This window comes from Doryrhamphus excisus, linkage group LG11 (assembly GCF_037039965.1).
Source record: "Doryrhamphus excisus strain RoL-2023G ecotype Guam linkage group LG11, RoL_Dexc_Guam_v1.1, whole genome shotgun sequence".
In the NCBI taxonomy this organism is placed as follows: Eukaryota; Metazoa; Chordata; class Actinopteri; order Syngnathiformes; family Syngnathidae; genus Doryrhamphus; species Doryrhamphus excisus.
This window is the reverse complement of record NC_136367.1, coordinates 19724658-19736790: the sequence shown is the minus strand read 5'-3', so window position 1 is coordinate 19736790 and position 12133 is coordinate 19724658. Positions and strand designations below refer to the sequence as shown.

Below are 12133 nucleotides of genomic sequence, written 5' to 3'. Positions count from 1 at the left end.
CAATTGGCACTTAGCCGCAAAAAAAAAAAAAAAATCCTTCTATGTCATCCTTCCGCTTCTAGTGGAGGTCAGAAAGCAAGCATGAAAGTCCCAACGTGTTGTGACATCTCCCACTGGAAAAGCGGTGGAGCCATTTTTATCCATGAGCACCGACACAACACAGCAAAAAAAAAACACCGCAATTGTTAGGACGCAGGAAGGACTCACATTCAACAAGAGATTTTGCGCCAAAACATGTTATGACGACACACATTGAAGAGAAAGGAATATTAAACAACATACCGTGTTAGATAAGAAGACATCCAGGAGGGCAGCGTTGGTGTTTAAGGCAATCCTCCGCCTTTATTCCCCGGGTATGACAGAAAGAGTGTGTGTGTGTGTGTGTGTGTTTTGCCGGTTAAAATGAGAGAGGGAGCGGAGGAGGAGAGAAAAAAAAGAGGGAGGAACGCTGTCAAACGGAGAGCAAAAAGACACATGTATACATGGAATTATGCGTAAAAGCCAAACGACGCTTGCCTCATTTTTTTTTATGACGAGATCTCCATCCGGCCATCAGCAAGTACTCGCATTTCCATCCGCAGCAGGAGCAGCTGTGCCTCCTGTCAAACAGGGATATTTACAAGCCGTCACATTGGACGTAAAGTTGGCCCTCTCTCTGATTTCGGGATTCAAACTACATCAGAAGGGTTGCTGTTATTTCGCGCTGTGTCGTCAGCACTTTCCTCTTGATTGCATCACTGAGTCGGACGTCATAGTGGAGGGCGAGCGGATCGATACAAATACCGGCAATGTCAATACCATAGTGCCACCCGTATCGGATCGATACTATCTTAATGAGCTCGATATTTCAGTTCTTGTCTGTTTGTTTTGAAGTACTGCACATCTGTGTGCTTTTTCTGGCTTGTGCTGCTCATGTTTGTAGTATTTTTGAAATAAAGTTCTCTATTCTGATCTACAAAATAAAAGCAACGTAACAAAATTTGCTAAAAATTATATATAAAATATCGACAATAGTGGCTCTGTAGTTACTTGGTATCGAATCGATACCAAAATTAGCTATATCGCCCACTCCTGCCATTCGTGTGGTTTTCGCCACTGCAGTGGTCTTGAAGGGAATAAAAGGAACCACAGTTGTCACCTGGTTTTTCAAAAATAGATTAATAAATCATTGTTTTGCTGTTAAATATGGTCTATTATTACATATTGTTGCCTAAATTAAGTATTTTGAAGCATTAAAATAAGTAAATTAACTAAAATACAAATACAGTCATCCTCGTTTATCGTAAAGTAGCATTCAGTGTTGGTATAAAGAATATTTTTGTAGTTATATGCCTACAAAACAGCGTTATGACTTTCTAAATATGAGTTTTAACATTATTAGAGCCGCGTAGACATGAAATATCACCCCAATAGTCACTTTTACACTCATATTATTATTGTTTATAGTACATTGTACAGGTTATGGGATCATTGCAAGCTAGCTAGCACAGCAAGCTAACTAGCCAACATTCAACAAGACAAGGTTATTATTGTTGCTAAAGGAAGGAACGTATGACCTACACTAAATGTTCACGAAATGTTCTAATGTTCGTTTTGGATGTTTCCGTTGTAAAGTGGTATTCCACCCCCGTTGTAGCACTCAGTTACAGTCTGTTAGCATCAGCTAGCCATATACGGAATTGGATGTGTTACTGGAGTTGGAACATCCAACAGTAAACTTAATTGGAGAACATTCATTCTGGTCATTGTTGGCATGAGCACTCAGAAGTTTTTTTTTTCTTTCCAGTATACTTTTTGTGTGGTTAATAACTACGTAGAGGCATGTTTTAGGCTTAACAGTAGTGGATATGACTACAAAAAAAAACACTCAAATATTTGTGTTAGCCTTTCACTATCCCCATACTGATGCTGAATTTAAAAAAAAATCCACAGGCAAATCAAGTGAAAATAGATCATCATAATTACTTAATTCAGCAGCACAAAAGTGGCTTATTTACTCTTCGTATCTCGACTATATTGGTTAATTGGAGCATAAAGGTGACTATAGGGGTGTTATTTCATGTCTAGAGGGCTCTAATAATGTTAAAAAAAAACTTTTTCTATGTTCTATTTATGAAAATGTTCAATTTATAAATAAGGAATCCTACTTCACAGTCGGGTCTGGGACCGATTTACCTTTTTAGCTGATCCTTGTCTTTAGCTACCGCAAAATGTATTCAAGTTCTAGTTCATATTTAATAAGCTCATGTTGTGTTTACACTGTTTAGTTCATTACCATATTATCCCTAGTGGGGTCCACTTGAGAGATGTATGATTTTTTTTCAGTAAACCATATGCTCATCCCCCTGAGATGATAAAGCGGGTCCAGCTACTGGTTCCCAGAGTTTGGGGAAAGACTCAGAGGACATCAGCAGCATCCTGTCTCTTCCCTGTGTGCTGCTTTTACCCGGCCGTCCCTCCTTGCTATCTGCTGACCCGGACACGGCTACTTCCTTCTTTGCATTTGTTCCACAATCACATGAACTTTCCTCTGGTGGTGGAACGCACTATGGAAAATGCAGTATCTCTCTTGGGTAGGTGGGGGGGTTGTGTAATGACAGCAAATAAGGACAATATGTTGTCAAAATGATTCATGGAGCCTGGATTTCTATAAGCAGTATAATACTTCCGGAAAAAAATGTATTTTCTTACATAGTGTGAGGGATTTCGCATCATCTCTGTAGTGGTCTCCATATCTGCACGGTGTCATGGGGGTCAGCATGTCATGTTCCACCGTGTGCGATGACGACGACAGTACAGCTTCCTCACAGCTGCACAGGAAACCATCCGTGACTTCCTGAACCAGGTGACATTTCATCTGTTCAAAATATCAACGCTCTGCCGCCACGGACCTCCATCGATGTCTCGGTCACTTTTCATGCCAACTTTGTGACGGGGTGACATTGCAGCAATCTGGATGGACACCTCATCGGGGCTTTGAAGGGATGCCATGACATCATTTCCACACCACTGCTTCCGGTGACAAGGATTGGGCTCGGAAAAAGAAAACAAGAATGCAGTCGGTCAAAATGTAATGTTTCGCTGACCCAACCCCGACCTCATGTTTCTGACATTTTTCCACTATTTTTTTAAGTTCCCTAACAAACTAAGAAATTTAGGAAAATCCCTCCAAAAAACAAAAAAAACATAACAAACAAGAACCTGCTTTTGCCCTATTATATGAAATTTGTCAGTTTTTTTTGTAAAAAAAAAAAATTTTTGTCAAAAAATTTTTTAGTAATTTTTTTTGTAAAAAAAAGAAAAAATCAATAAAAAATATCAAATTATTTATGGGGACTTAAGAACATTTTAGGGAGTCTGAAGACCTCCTAAAATAGGCCTAATGACACCACTGGATTAAACTATGGCTCAACACCTTAATCAATACAAGTTCAATGCAACTCTAGCATGGAGGTATAGTGGAGATTTTGGGGTGGGGTCGTGCTTGTCACTGCCATCCTTCTATAAAAAGATAAAGCCAGTGTTTAGTTTTTTGACAGCACCAGCTGGAGAGCAGGGTTAAATATATCTTTATGATATGATGAATGGATAAATGTGACTGCCAAGATGGAGGATTATGGTACCCAAGCTCACCAGAAGGGGATCAGACTCTTACAACAAAGTATCATAACTTTTCCTGACGAAGGATAGCGTGCATGTACTTCATAACAACATTTTTTGTTTCATAAAAAAATAAAGAAATAAGTTGTAAGTTGAAGTTGAAGAAGTAAGTTGAATTATTGTCTTCTTTTTTGTTATTCATGAAATGAGCCACCTGTGTTAACATTAAAAAAACAATTTAAAAAAAAGCAAAAATATGAGTTTTTAAATGTTTAAATCCAGCAGCACATCTTATGAAGGCAGTGAAGAGCGTACGTGAGAATATAAATTAAATTCGCCGAGGATGTTTCTGACAACTACGGTCAGTCAATTTAACCGCTTTAAGTAATGAAAACTTGAATGATGCTCATTTGACGACAGTCTGGAGAGTTCAATTATACAATCCGGCGCAGTAATTCACACGGACGTGTAAAAGTGCTGCAGGGATTTATTTTGAATGAGAAAAAAAAAAATCACAAGCAAAACGAGAAATGTCAAGTAAGCAAAGGTCACTTTCATGCTTTCATTTTGCAGCCGCCAGATATGTCAATAACGCGTCGGGAACACCGTAATGAAGCCTCTAATTATGATCTTTTTGGGTCATAGAACACAAACGTCATTGATGCATCATATTGAGACGGTGCGGAGACATTTAATTATGCAAACAATTTTATTCCACAGTCTGTGCCTCGGGCCTTTATTTTATCACCACCAAATAACACAATAGATAATTAGGAAATGGCTAAGCTCTTGCGGAAATACCTCAGGTATTGTTTTTATGTCTTTATAAATGAGTTATTTCATTCATTCAGGGAAAATGAGCGGATACAAAATGATGCAGTCTTTGCAATGTTGTGGAATGTCACCGGATTACGGAAGACGATGCACAGTACGATGGGAATGATTTTCCATCTTGCATTGTTGAGGCCATGGATGGCTGCCCGGGTCCCTCAGCTGCGTGGCACTGGGGCATAAACAAGCCTTCTATCTAGGGCACATTACTCCTTTTATGCCTCAAACACTGAACCATTGATCTGGTGCCCCCCGCTTGGCCTCCACGCCAACGCAAGCACAAATGAAATTAGATTTATTGAGATGTTTCATATGTTGCGAAACCCATTTGCTTGAAATCCTTGAGAGTCAACAAGTACATGCGTTTTTATATGAGTCAGCGATATTGTCCACATTGTGGAGTTTTGGGGGTACCGTATATAAATTGCCCTAAAGGCTCTAGCATGATGCAGGACCCCTGTACCCCTACTTGAACCATCTGTTCCAGTATCTGCCATTGGAAAATGTAGAACATAGAATAGGTGTGTCTCACTTACCTGCCTCTTTTTAGCTGTTTTTACAATCTAAGGACGCAAAAAAAAGAGGATGCATTAGTTAAGGTCTCACATAAGGATTGCAGATGATGGACATTTGCACTTTTCCTTGAACTTCTCCACTAATGTGGTTAGCAGAAGGAGATCAATCATGCATATACCTGTGGGCTTCCTCCCTCTGCAGTCAACTTGGGACTTGCCATCAATTTGTCTCTTTGCCTCTAGAGGTCAGCATTGCACTCCTTTGACTCTTCCATCTGCACTGAGGACACATCGAGGATGATGAGAACCAAGGTTCCTCAGAAACAACTCTCAGCTCTAAGAGGAGATCAATACCGGAAAATCTTCACGGATTTAAATGGAATGAAACATTCATCCAATATCTGTCTTTTTATGTTCTTCATAACGTACCTTAGTTATGAGTTCCTCATTCGTACTTCATTACTCCTCGTTAGTTCTTCATTGGTTTCTCAGTCACTACTCTAAATGCATGTGCCTTAGTCATTAGTTCCTCAATAACTACTCTATATTGGTGTGCCTTAGTCATTAGTTCCTCAATAACTACTTTTATTAGCTCCTCAGTAACTAATCTAAATTGATGTGCCTTCGCCATTAGTTCCTCAGTAACTACTCTATATTGATGTGCCTTAGTCATTAGTTTCTCAATAACTACTCTATATTGATGTGCCTTAGTAATTAGTTCAGTAGTTCCTCAGTAACTACTCTATATTGATGTGCCTTAGTCATTAGTTCTTCATTAGTTCCTCAATAACTACTCTATATTGATGTGCCTTGGTAATTAGGTCAGTAGTCCCTCAGTAACTACTCTATATTGATGTGCCGTAGTCATTAGTTCTTCATTAGTTCCTCAATAACTACTCTATATTGATGTGCCTTGGTAATTAAGTCAGTAGTCCCTCAGTAACTACTCTATATTGATGTGCCGTAGTCATTAGTTCTTCATTAGTTCCTCAGTAACTACTCTATATTGATGTGCCTTAGTCATTAGTTCCTCAATAACTACTCTATATTGATGTGCCTTAGTAATTAGTTCAGTAGTTCCTCAGTAACTACTCTATATTGATGTGCCGTAGTCATTAGTACTCATTAATTCTTCATTAGTTCCTCAATAACTACTCTATACTGATGTGCCTTAGTCATTAGTTCCTCAATAACTACTCTATATTGATGTGCCTTAGTAATTAGTTCAGTAGTTCCTCAGTAACTACTCTATATTGATGTGCCGTAGTCATTAGTACTCATTAATTCTTCATTAGTTCCTCAATAACTACTCTATACTGATGTGCCTTAGTCATTAGTTCCTCAATAACTACTCTATATTGATGTGCCTTAGTAATTAGTTCCTTAGTTCCTCAATAACTACTCTATATTGATGTGCCTTAGTCATTAGTTCCTCAATAACTACTCTATATTGATGTGCCTTAGTCATTAGTTCATTCGTTCCTCAGTAACTACTCTATATTGATGTGCCTTAGTCATTAGTTCATTCGTTCCTCAGTAACTACTCTATATTGATGTGCCTTAGTCATTAGTTCATTCGTTCCTCAGTAACTACTCTATATTGATGTTCCTTAGTCGACCTTCAGAAGCTTGTTATTTCTTCCAGTATGGAAATAAAGAATGTGTTATTACCTTCGTCTAGTGTGGTTTTGGTGCCTGGGACTGGTGTCAGATGGTCTATTAAGAAGGCCCTCATCATGAATGGAAAGTGGAAGGTCAAGTACAACAAATAGTGTGAGTGAAACCAGATAAAATGCTAATCATTTCTTTAGGGTGCTCTGATCTGTATCTCGTAAAAGGGGGGACAGTGGCTCCTTTGATTTGAGCGTGACTGGACTCGATATCGGTACGAGTACCACCATCAGCGTTAAGTGTGCGGCAACTGTTGGCAAATATCGAATTCCACGGCGGAGCCAGGTAAAAAAAATCTGAGATGCAGGGAAGGGAAGGACATACTAAAAACCTACGCCATCCAACCCGACAGCACACTCTCTCCGCTCCTCATCCTCAACTTGGCAAGTTCACAAGTTCACAATTACACCTTTCTAAAAACAAGCATTCCATTTGTTTTCTCACGGCGTTGAACTCTGACAGGGCGCCGGTGTCAGTGCCCAAGTGTGAAACAGTGGCATGAGGGGAGCTGGACTTCTCACCTTGAGCAAGTCAGCTTCAATAAAAATGACTAATTATTTCCCAAAAGGCCAAAGTTCCATGTCGGGAAGTACATCACATTGTCCTTTTTCTTCATTTCTACAGACCGAATCTGACCCCGGGGACAAGTGATGTGGGAGGCTTCCAGGTGAGACATTAAGAAGCAAATGACAGCATTTATGGTCGACGGCAGCAAGAGGAACTAACCTGAATAATAAACAGGTCAGACCTCTTGACAGTGTGGTGGAGATGGTCCTGAATGGTGACTTGCGTTATGTTAGCACGTCAGTGTTTCAATAGCCGTTTAAAGATTGAACATATAGACTTACTGGAGCCCTGTGGACGTGAAATAACACCCGATCGTCATCTTTAATCTTCATTGTTTACAGCGCATTGCAACTCTGAAGGTGCATGGACTCGCTGGATCCGCTGCGTGGACTTGTGACTGGAAAACAAACAGCGCTATGACAGAGACGCTTTGCAATATTTCACTGTAAAATAATAATAAAATAATATAACGCTGAAGTAGATCACGGTTTTGGAGGATTCTATGCAAAGTGAAGAGTGACTCTCCGACTGATTTATTTATAGCTTTGAATTCAAATATTGTGTTCAAATATTATTTCAGACGTTGCCTTTAAGTCAACATAAAACATTGATTGGTGCGATTGTGTAACAAGTCAATAATGTGATTCAAACTCTGGTTAAAGAGCCCCATGTGCAAGAAATCGGTGTAAAACAACCAGCATTTATGGTGATAATTAACTATTATAAACGTAATAATTAATTTCTCACAGTTATGTGTGTACCTAGAGCCTGTTTATTGTCATGGAAGCAAAAAAAAAAAAAAAAAGGACATCAGTTTCTGCGGGTTCTAAATCAGGGGTGGGCAAACTACGGCCCGGGAGCCACATGCAGCTCACCAAGCATTTGAATTTATAGACTTACGGGCTCCTGTATTTCCGGGAGGTGTATTTCTTCAGCAAAAATGCTAAGCTAGCATGATGTTACTGTTCAAATGTCACCTTTATTAACTGTACACCAAATGATGGAGGTTTCGCCTTTTAACATATAAAAAGACTAAGGAAAAAAATAATCAAGCCCGCTCTTGTGGTTCATTTCAAAGATCCGAGCTGTAATTCGAACTGAAGTGGTTGAACTCGGTGTCCAGTGAACTGATCTTATCGTGAGACATCTAGTTCTCAGTGTTTGATTAAAGGCTCGATATACATCCAATCAACTGCTAATTGAATTTTTGTCGGGATGTTTGGTGTAGCAACACGTGGGCAAAGTGTAAGCGGTGTGATCACAAAAAGAGGCATTGAGTTTTGAGAATGACGAGGCACATGATCACTTTATTTATTTCATCTTGTGTCGACTCGTGCAAAGAGTCAAAGTTCACGTTCCACTGCAGACAAAAAAATAAATTGCAACTAGTTGTTAGAAATAAAAGCAGCAGAAAGCAAAGAAATACAAAAATGCAACTTATAGTCATTGTGGATTTTTGATGATGCAACTTATACGCCTGAGTACGGTACTTCAGGGAAGCTCCGATCGATTAGCCACCAACATGTCGCTGCGTCACGTAGGGTTGCCAACACCCGTATTGAACCGATAAGGTACAGACCTTTTACCGTATTGACTCGAGAATCAAACCAAGGCTGTAAAAACTTAATGGTTGGAGTTTGACAGATGGACAGATGGACATTGGCTCTGCCAATCAATGCCAGCGTATTTGATCACATCTTTATCAAACCTATTGCTGCCCATTTGCATCTTTGTTTATATACTTCAGCTCCTGAGCTAGAAAGCTTAAGCCTATCTTCTAAATGTGAATTTTTACCACCATGACATTTTGTTTTTGCAATGCAATTAGTTTGGAGCTTGTTTTTGCCCTACAAGGAAGTGGATATATCATTCATGGGGTATTTCTGACTTGGTGACTTTCAGTGGCTACCCCGATGGTCGGGGGACAATCTGGCAAAATGCGGTTCTGTGGTGCAGAATTAGTTCAGCCTAACCGCCGTTTCCGTTTTATTTCACTGTCGCACACAACTTTCCGTGAGGGAGAAAACGAGAACCGCCTGCCTTGTGGAGGAGCTGTCAATAAAAACGCATCTTGCTGAACTGCAATGTTCGGTAAGTTTTCCATGATTACTTTGGTCCATTCTGAAGCCTGATTCAGACTCTGACTGCTGAGGAGAAAAATTCAGCACGGCAGTTTTCAAAAGACCCCAAAGCCCATGATAGATTAATTTGGGTATTTTTTTTTTTTTACACATTTTAGCCCTAAAATCCCACAATGTAAGCATGTTCGAAATGAATATAGGACTCAATATAAGACCATTTACCATTTGTTGGTTATTGAAGCTGACATAATATATTTGTAGTATATTCACTGACATATTTCACCCTTTTTGTAAAATAAGACCGTATGGAGCCTACCAAAGCTTATATCGTACAGGATATTCCACTTGATGTTTTCCAAGGTTCTGAAGAGAAGGAGAAGCAGAAGTACTTACATTAATTGGTACATTGATACTCCACCTCCAGGTACTTATGTGTGCCCTCGCAGGGATCCCCAAAAATGTCATTAGTGGCGTAGACGGAGCATGCGTTTCTACCGTTGCATCTGTGCCATACAAAGAAACACAGAAGCACATAAATTACTGCTGATGTTAAATCAGCATGCAGTTGATTGACAGTGATTGCGTGATAAGATTACCTCTCTCCAACTTTAAAAGTACGTCTCGAGCATTGAGTATTTTCAACGCGAAACAAAGGTTGACCGCTAGAGCAAACGGTGTGGTCACTGCGGCCGTAATCAGCATGCAGCACAGATATCGTCTTGCCTGGATCTGATACAAAAAAAAAAAAGTTGGAGGGGAAACTGAGTGGTTCCACAGGCCAGTCACATGACACGGGTACCTTGTGTCGTCTACCGGTTCAAATTGAAATGTGACTTTACCACACTGCAGGTGAACAGCGCTTCCCTCACAGGCCACAGCACGTTCTAGCAAGAACAAAAAACAAATAAAGACGTTTTTATAAACACAAACGCCCGATCCCAAAGAAGTATTCATATCTCCTTTACATTTTCTTTTTGTAAGCGGCAACTGATATTTCCCTGAAACTTACTTATGTTCTACTGCTTTATGATTTACGTAGTGACGAAATGGAAGCAAATAGAGTCACTTGAGGTTGGCTAAGCCAGCTTCAATTTGGAATAAGATGCTGTGGACTGATTAAATTAAAATCGAGTTATTATGCACAGCATTCCAGGACAAACACTACCCACAGGAACATTTGGTGGTGGATCCATCATGCTTTTTGGGGCCGTGTGGCCAGTGCGGGTACTGCTAGCGGAAAGCTGTAAAACTGTACGCCAGTCCAAGCAGGCACTAACTTGTTGGTATGCAGGTGTACGTAGTCTTTAGATATCGGTGGATTCCTGGGCAGCGACTGGCTCCCCAGGCATGCATCTGGATTTCACACTCCTTGTGTAAATGACATCTGCAGGGACAAAGAAAGAACGTCATGCACAATCCAGTCATTGCTTCTTCAAAGGTTCCGGACAAGTGTTTTATTGCAGTTGATTGATGCCTCAGAGTGTTTATTTCTTCAGCAAATATTATAATCTAAGACTAACAGGTTGAGTACTCATGCAAGGACACCTGTGACAATTCCATCTGCTAACATTAGTTATTTATAGTATTTCAGATTGGATTTTATTCCTGGTGCTCGCCTCAAAAAGTGAGTATATCTAGCATTGGTGAAAACCCGTGTGGGAATGGTAATGGTAATGGTTTTATTTCATTTGAACATGCATCAGATTACAATTGAATGCATCCCATAATCAGTTCACAGTTCCACATGTCCAAAAGGAGTAGGAAGAAGCAAAGCTTATTAAATTCTACCCCTCCATCTGGTACTTTTACAATCAGTAACTGTTACATTTGTTCACTTCCTGCTTTCCTAATATAGTTTAAGTTTTGTTTTTTGTTTTAATTTTTTGTCACATACAGAAGTACGAGCTGAAGTACTTCCTGCCTTTATAATATATATATTTTTTAAATAATTTTTACATTTTAATTCTTTTTTAATTAAATTTTAAACAATATTATTGACCTGTGATAGACAGGTGACGGGTCCAGCTCACCCTCCCCTCCTCTTTTTTTAATAATTTCCCTGCTGATGGGTGTGATGTACCTGTTCTTGAAGATATTCCCCGTAAAATCATCCTCAGCGCACTCTGTGAGTTGGTCTGCAGGTCTTCCCTCAGCACAAGTTGAAGAATCTTCACGTCCAAAGAAAATGCTGTTCACCCGAAGGACCCCGGAGGCTGTTTGACAAGACAAAAGATGGGGACCACATAGTATTGTCACTACGAGAGTAGCTGTGCTATTTGTATTGTGTTATTGTGTTAGTGCATGAGAATCTTACCACAAGAGATACGCTGGACGTTGGCTCCTTCGCAGGTGGTCTTTACGTCTGTCAAGACAAATATGGACACTGGTTCACCCTATCAATATCTTTTCACTTTCATAAACATTTGGGGATACAAACTCAGCTTTTTTTTTTTTTACTTCTGATGTAGTTTTAGTTTTCTGGTTTCATTGTATTTTTACTACTGCTAGCCGCACGGTGGTCAGGTGGATGGATGGACATTGTGCTGTGGGTCAGTAAAATAAACCATAATAGTACACAAATAAAAAAATGAATATTACCTGCTCTCACATGCAGCGCTGCTGCAAGCACTGGAAAACAAAGAGCACTATTAGAGAAACGCTTTGCAATATCTCACGGTAAAATAATATTACTAAGTGGTGATTATACTTACAGAGTATAACGCTGAAGTACATCATGGTTTCGCAGGATTCTGTGCAAAGTGAAGAGTGACTCTCCGACTAACGGTATTTATAGCTTTGAATTAAAACAGGTGTTCAAATATTATTCTGGACCATGCCCTGAAGTGACTATAAAAACATTGATTTGTA

General features: G+C 39.6%; 2 protein-coding genes across 4 annotated transcripts in view; both read right to left on the bottom strand.

Moving 5' to 3' along the window:
- Positions 1 to 7577, bottom strand: part of LOC131099441 (uncharacterized) — a 53764-nt gene extending 46187 nt beyond the window's left edge. The window contains exons 1-7 of the mRNA XM_078794406.1: positions 7466 to 7577; positions 5126 to 5226; positions 4968 to 4994; positions 2892 to 3033; positions 2692 to 2810; positions 517 to 599; positions 283 to 340 (exon numbers count right to left, since the gene is read on the bottom strand). The gene's annotated coding sequence lies outside the window, so the exon portion shown is untranslated. The remainder of the gene's footprint in view (positions 1 to 282; positions 341 to 516; positions 600 to 2691; positions 2811 to 2891; positions 3034 to 4967; positions 4995 to 5125; positions 5227 to 7465) is intronic.
- An 894-nt stretch (positions 7578 to 8471) lies between these two features.
- Positions 8472 to 12126, bottom strand: LOC131099493 (L-rhamnose-binding lectin SML-like). 3 transcript variants are annotated; one of them, XM_058046049.2, is made up of 9 exons: positions 11977 to 12078; positions 11864 to 11893; positions 11580 to 11627; positions 11346 to 11478; positions 10543 to 10649; positions 10105 to 10149; positions 9862 to 9994; positions 9659 to 9768; positions 8472 to 8544 (listed from the first exon to the last, which is right to left on the bottom strand). In XM_058046049.2, the coding sequence occupies exons 1-8, from the start codon at positions 11999 to 12001 to the stop codon at positions 9660 to 9662; spliced, it is 630 nt and encodes a 209-aa protein (XP_057902032.2). In that variant the 5' UTR covers positions 12002 to 12078; the 3' UTR covers positions 8472 to 8544; position 9659. The 3 variants fall into 3 exon arrangements, 2 of the variants coding, with proteins under 2 accessions (XP_057902032.2, XP_078650535.1); XM_078794409.1 differs by having other exon boundaries at positions 8472 to 9768; positions 11977 to 12079; XR_013629366.1 differs by lacking the exon at positions 8472 to 8544 and having other exon boundaries at positions 10065 to 10149; positions 11977 to 12126.
- Positions 12127 to 12133: the final 7 nt, after the last annotated feature.

What these genes read in the sequence shown, in the direction of transcription:
- LOC131099493 (XM_078794409.1), bottom strand. Translation starts at nt 12,001, where the DNA reads ATGATGTACTTCAGCGTTATACTCT. An exon ending in GTACTTCAGCGTTATACTCT is followed by an intron (nt 11,894 to 11,976) that starts GTAAGTATAATC and finishes TTTGTTTTCCAG; the next exon opens with TGCTTGCAGCAGCGCTGCAT. An exon ending in AGCGCTGCATGTGAGAGCAG is followed by an intron (nt 11,628 to 11,863) that starts GTAATATTCATT and finishes TTGTCTTGACAG; the next exon opens with ACGTAAAGACCACCTGCGAA.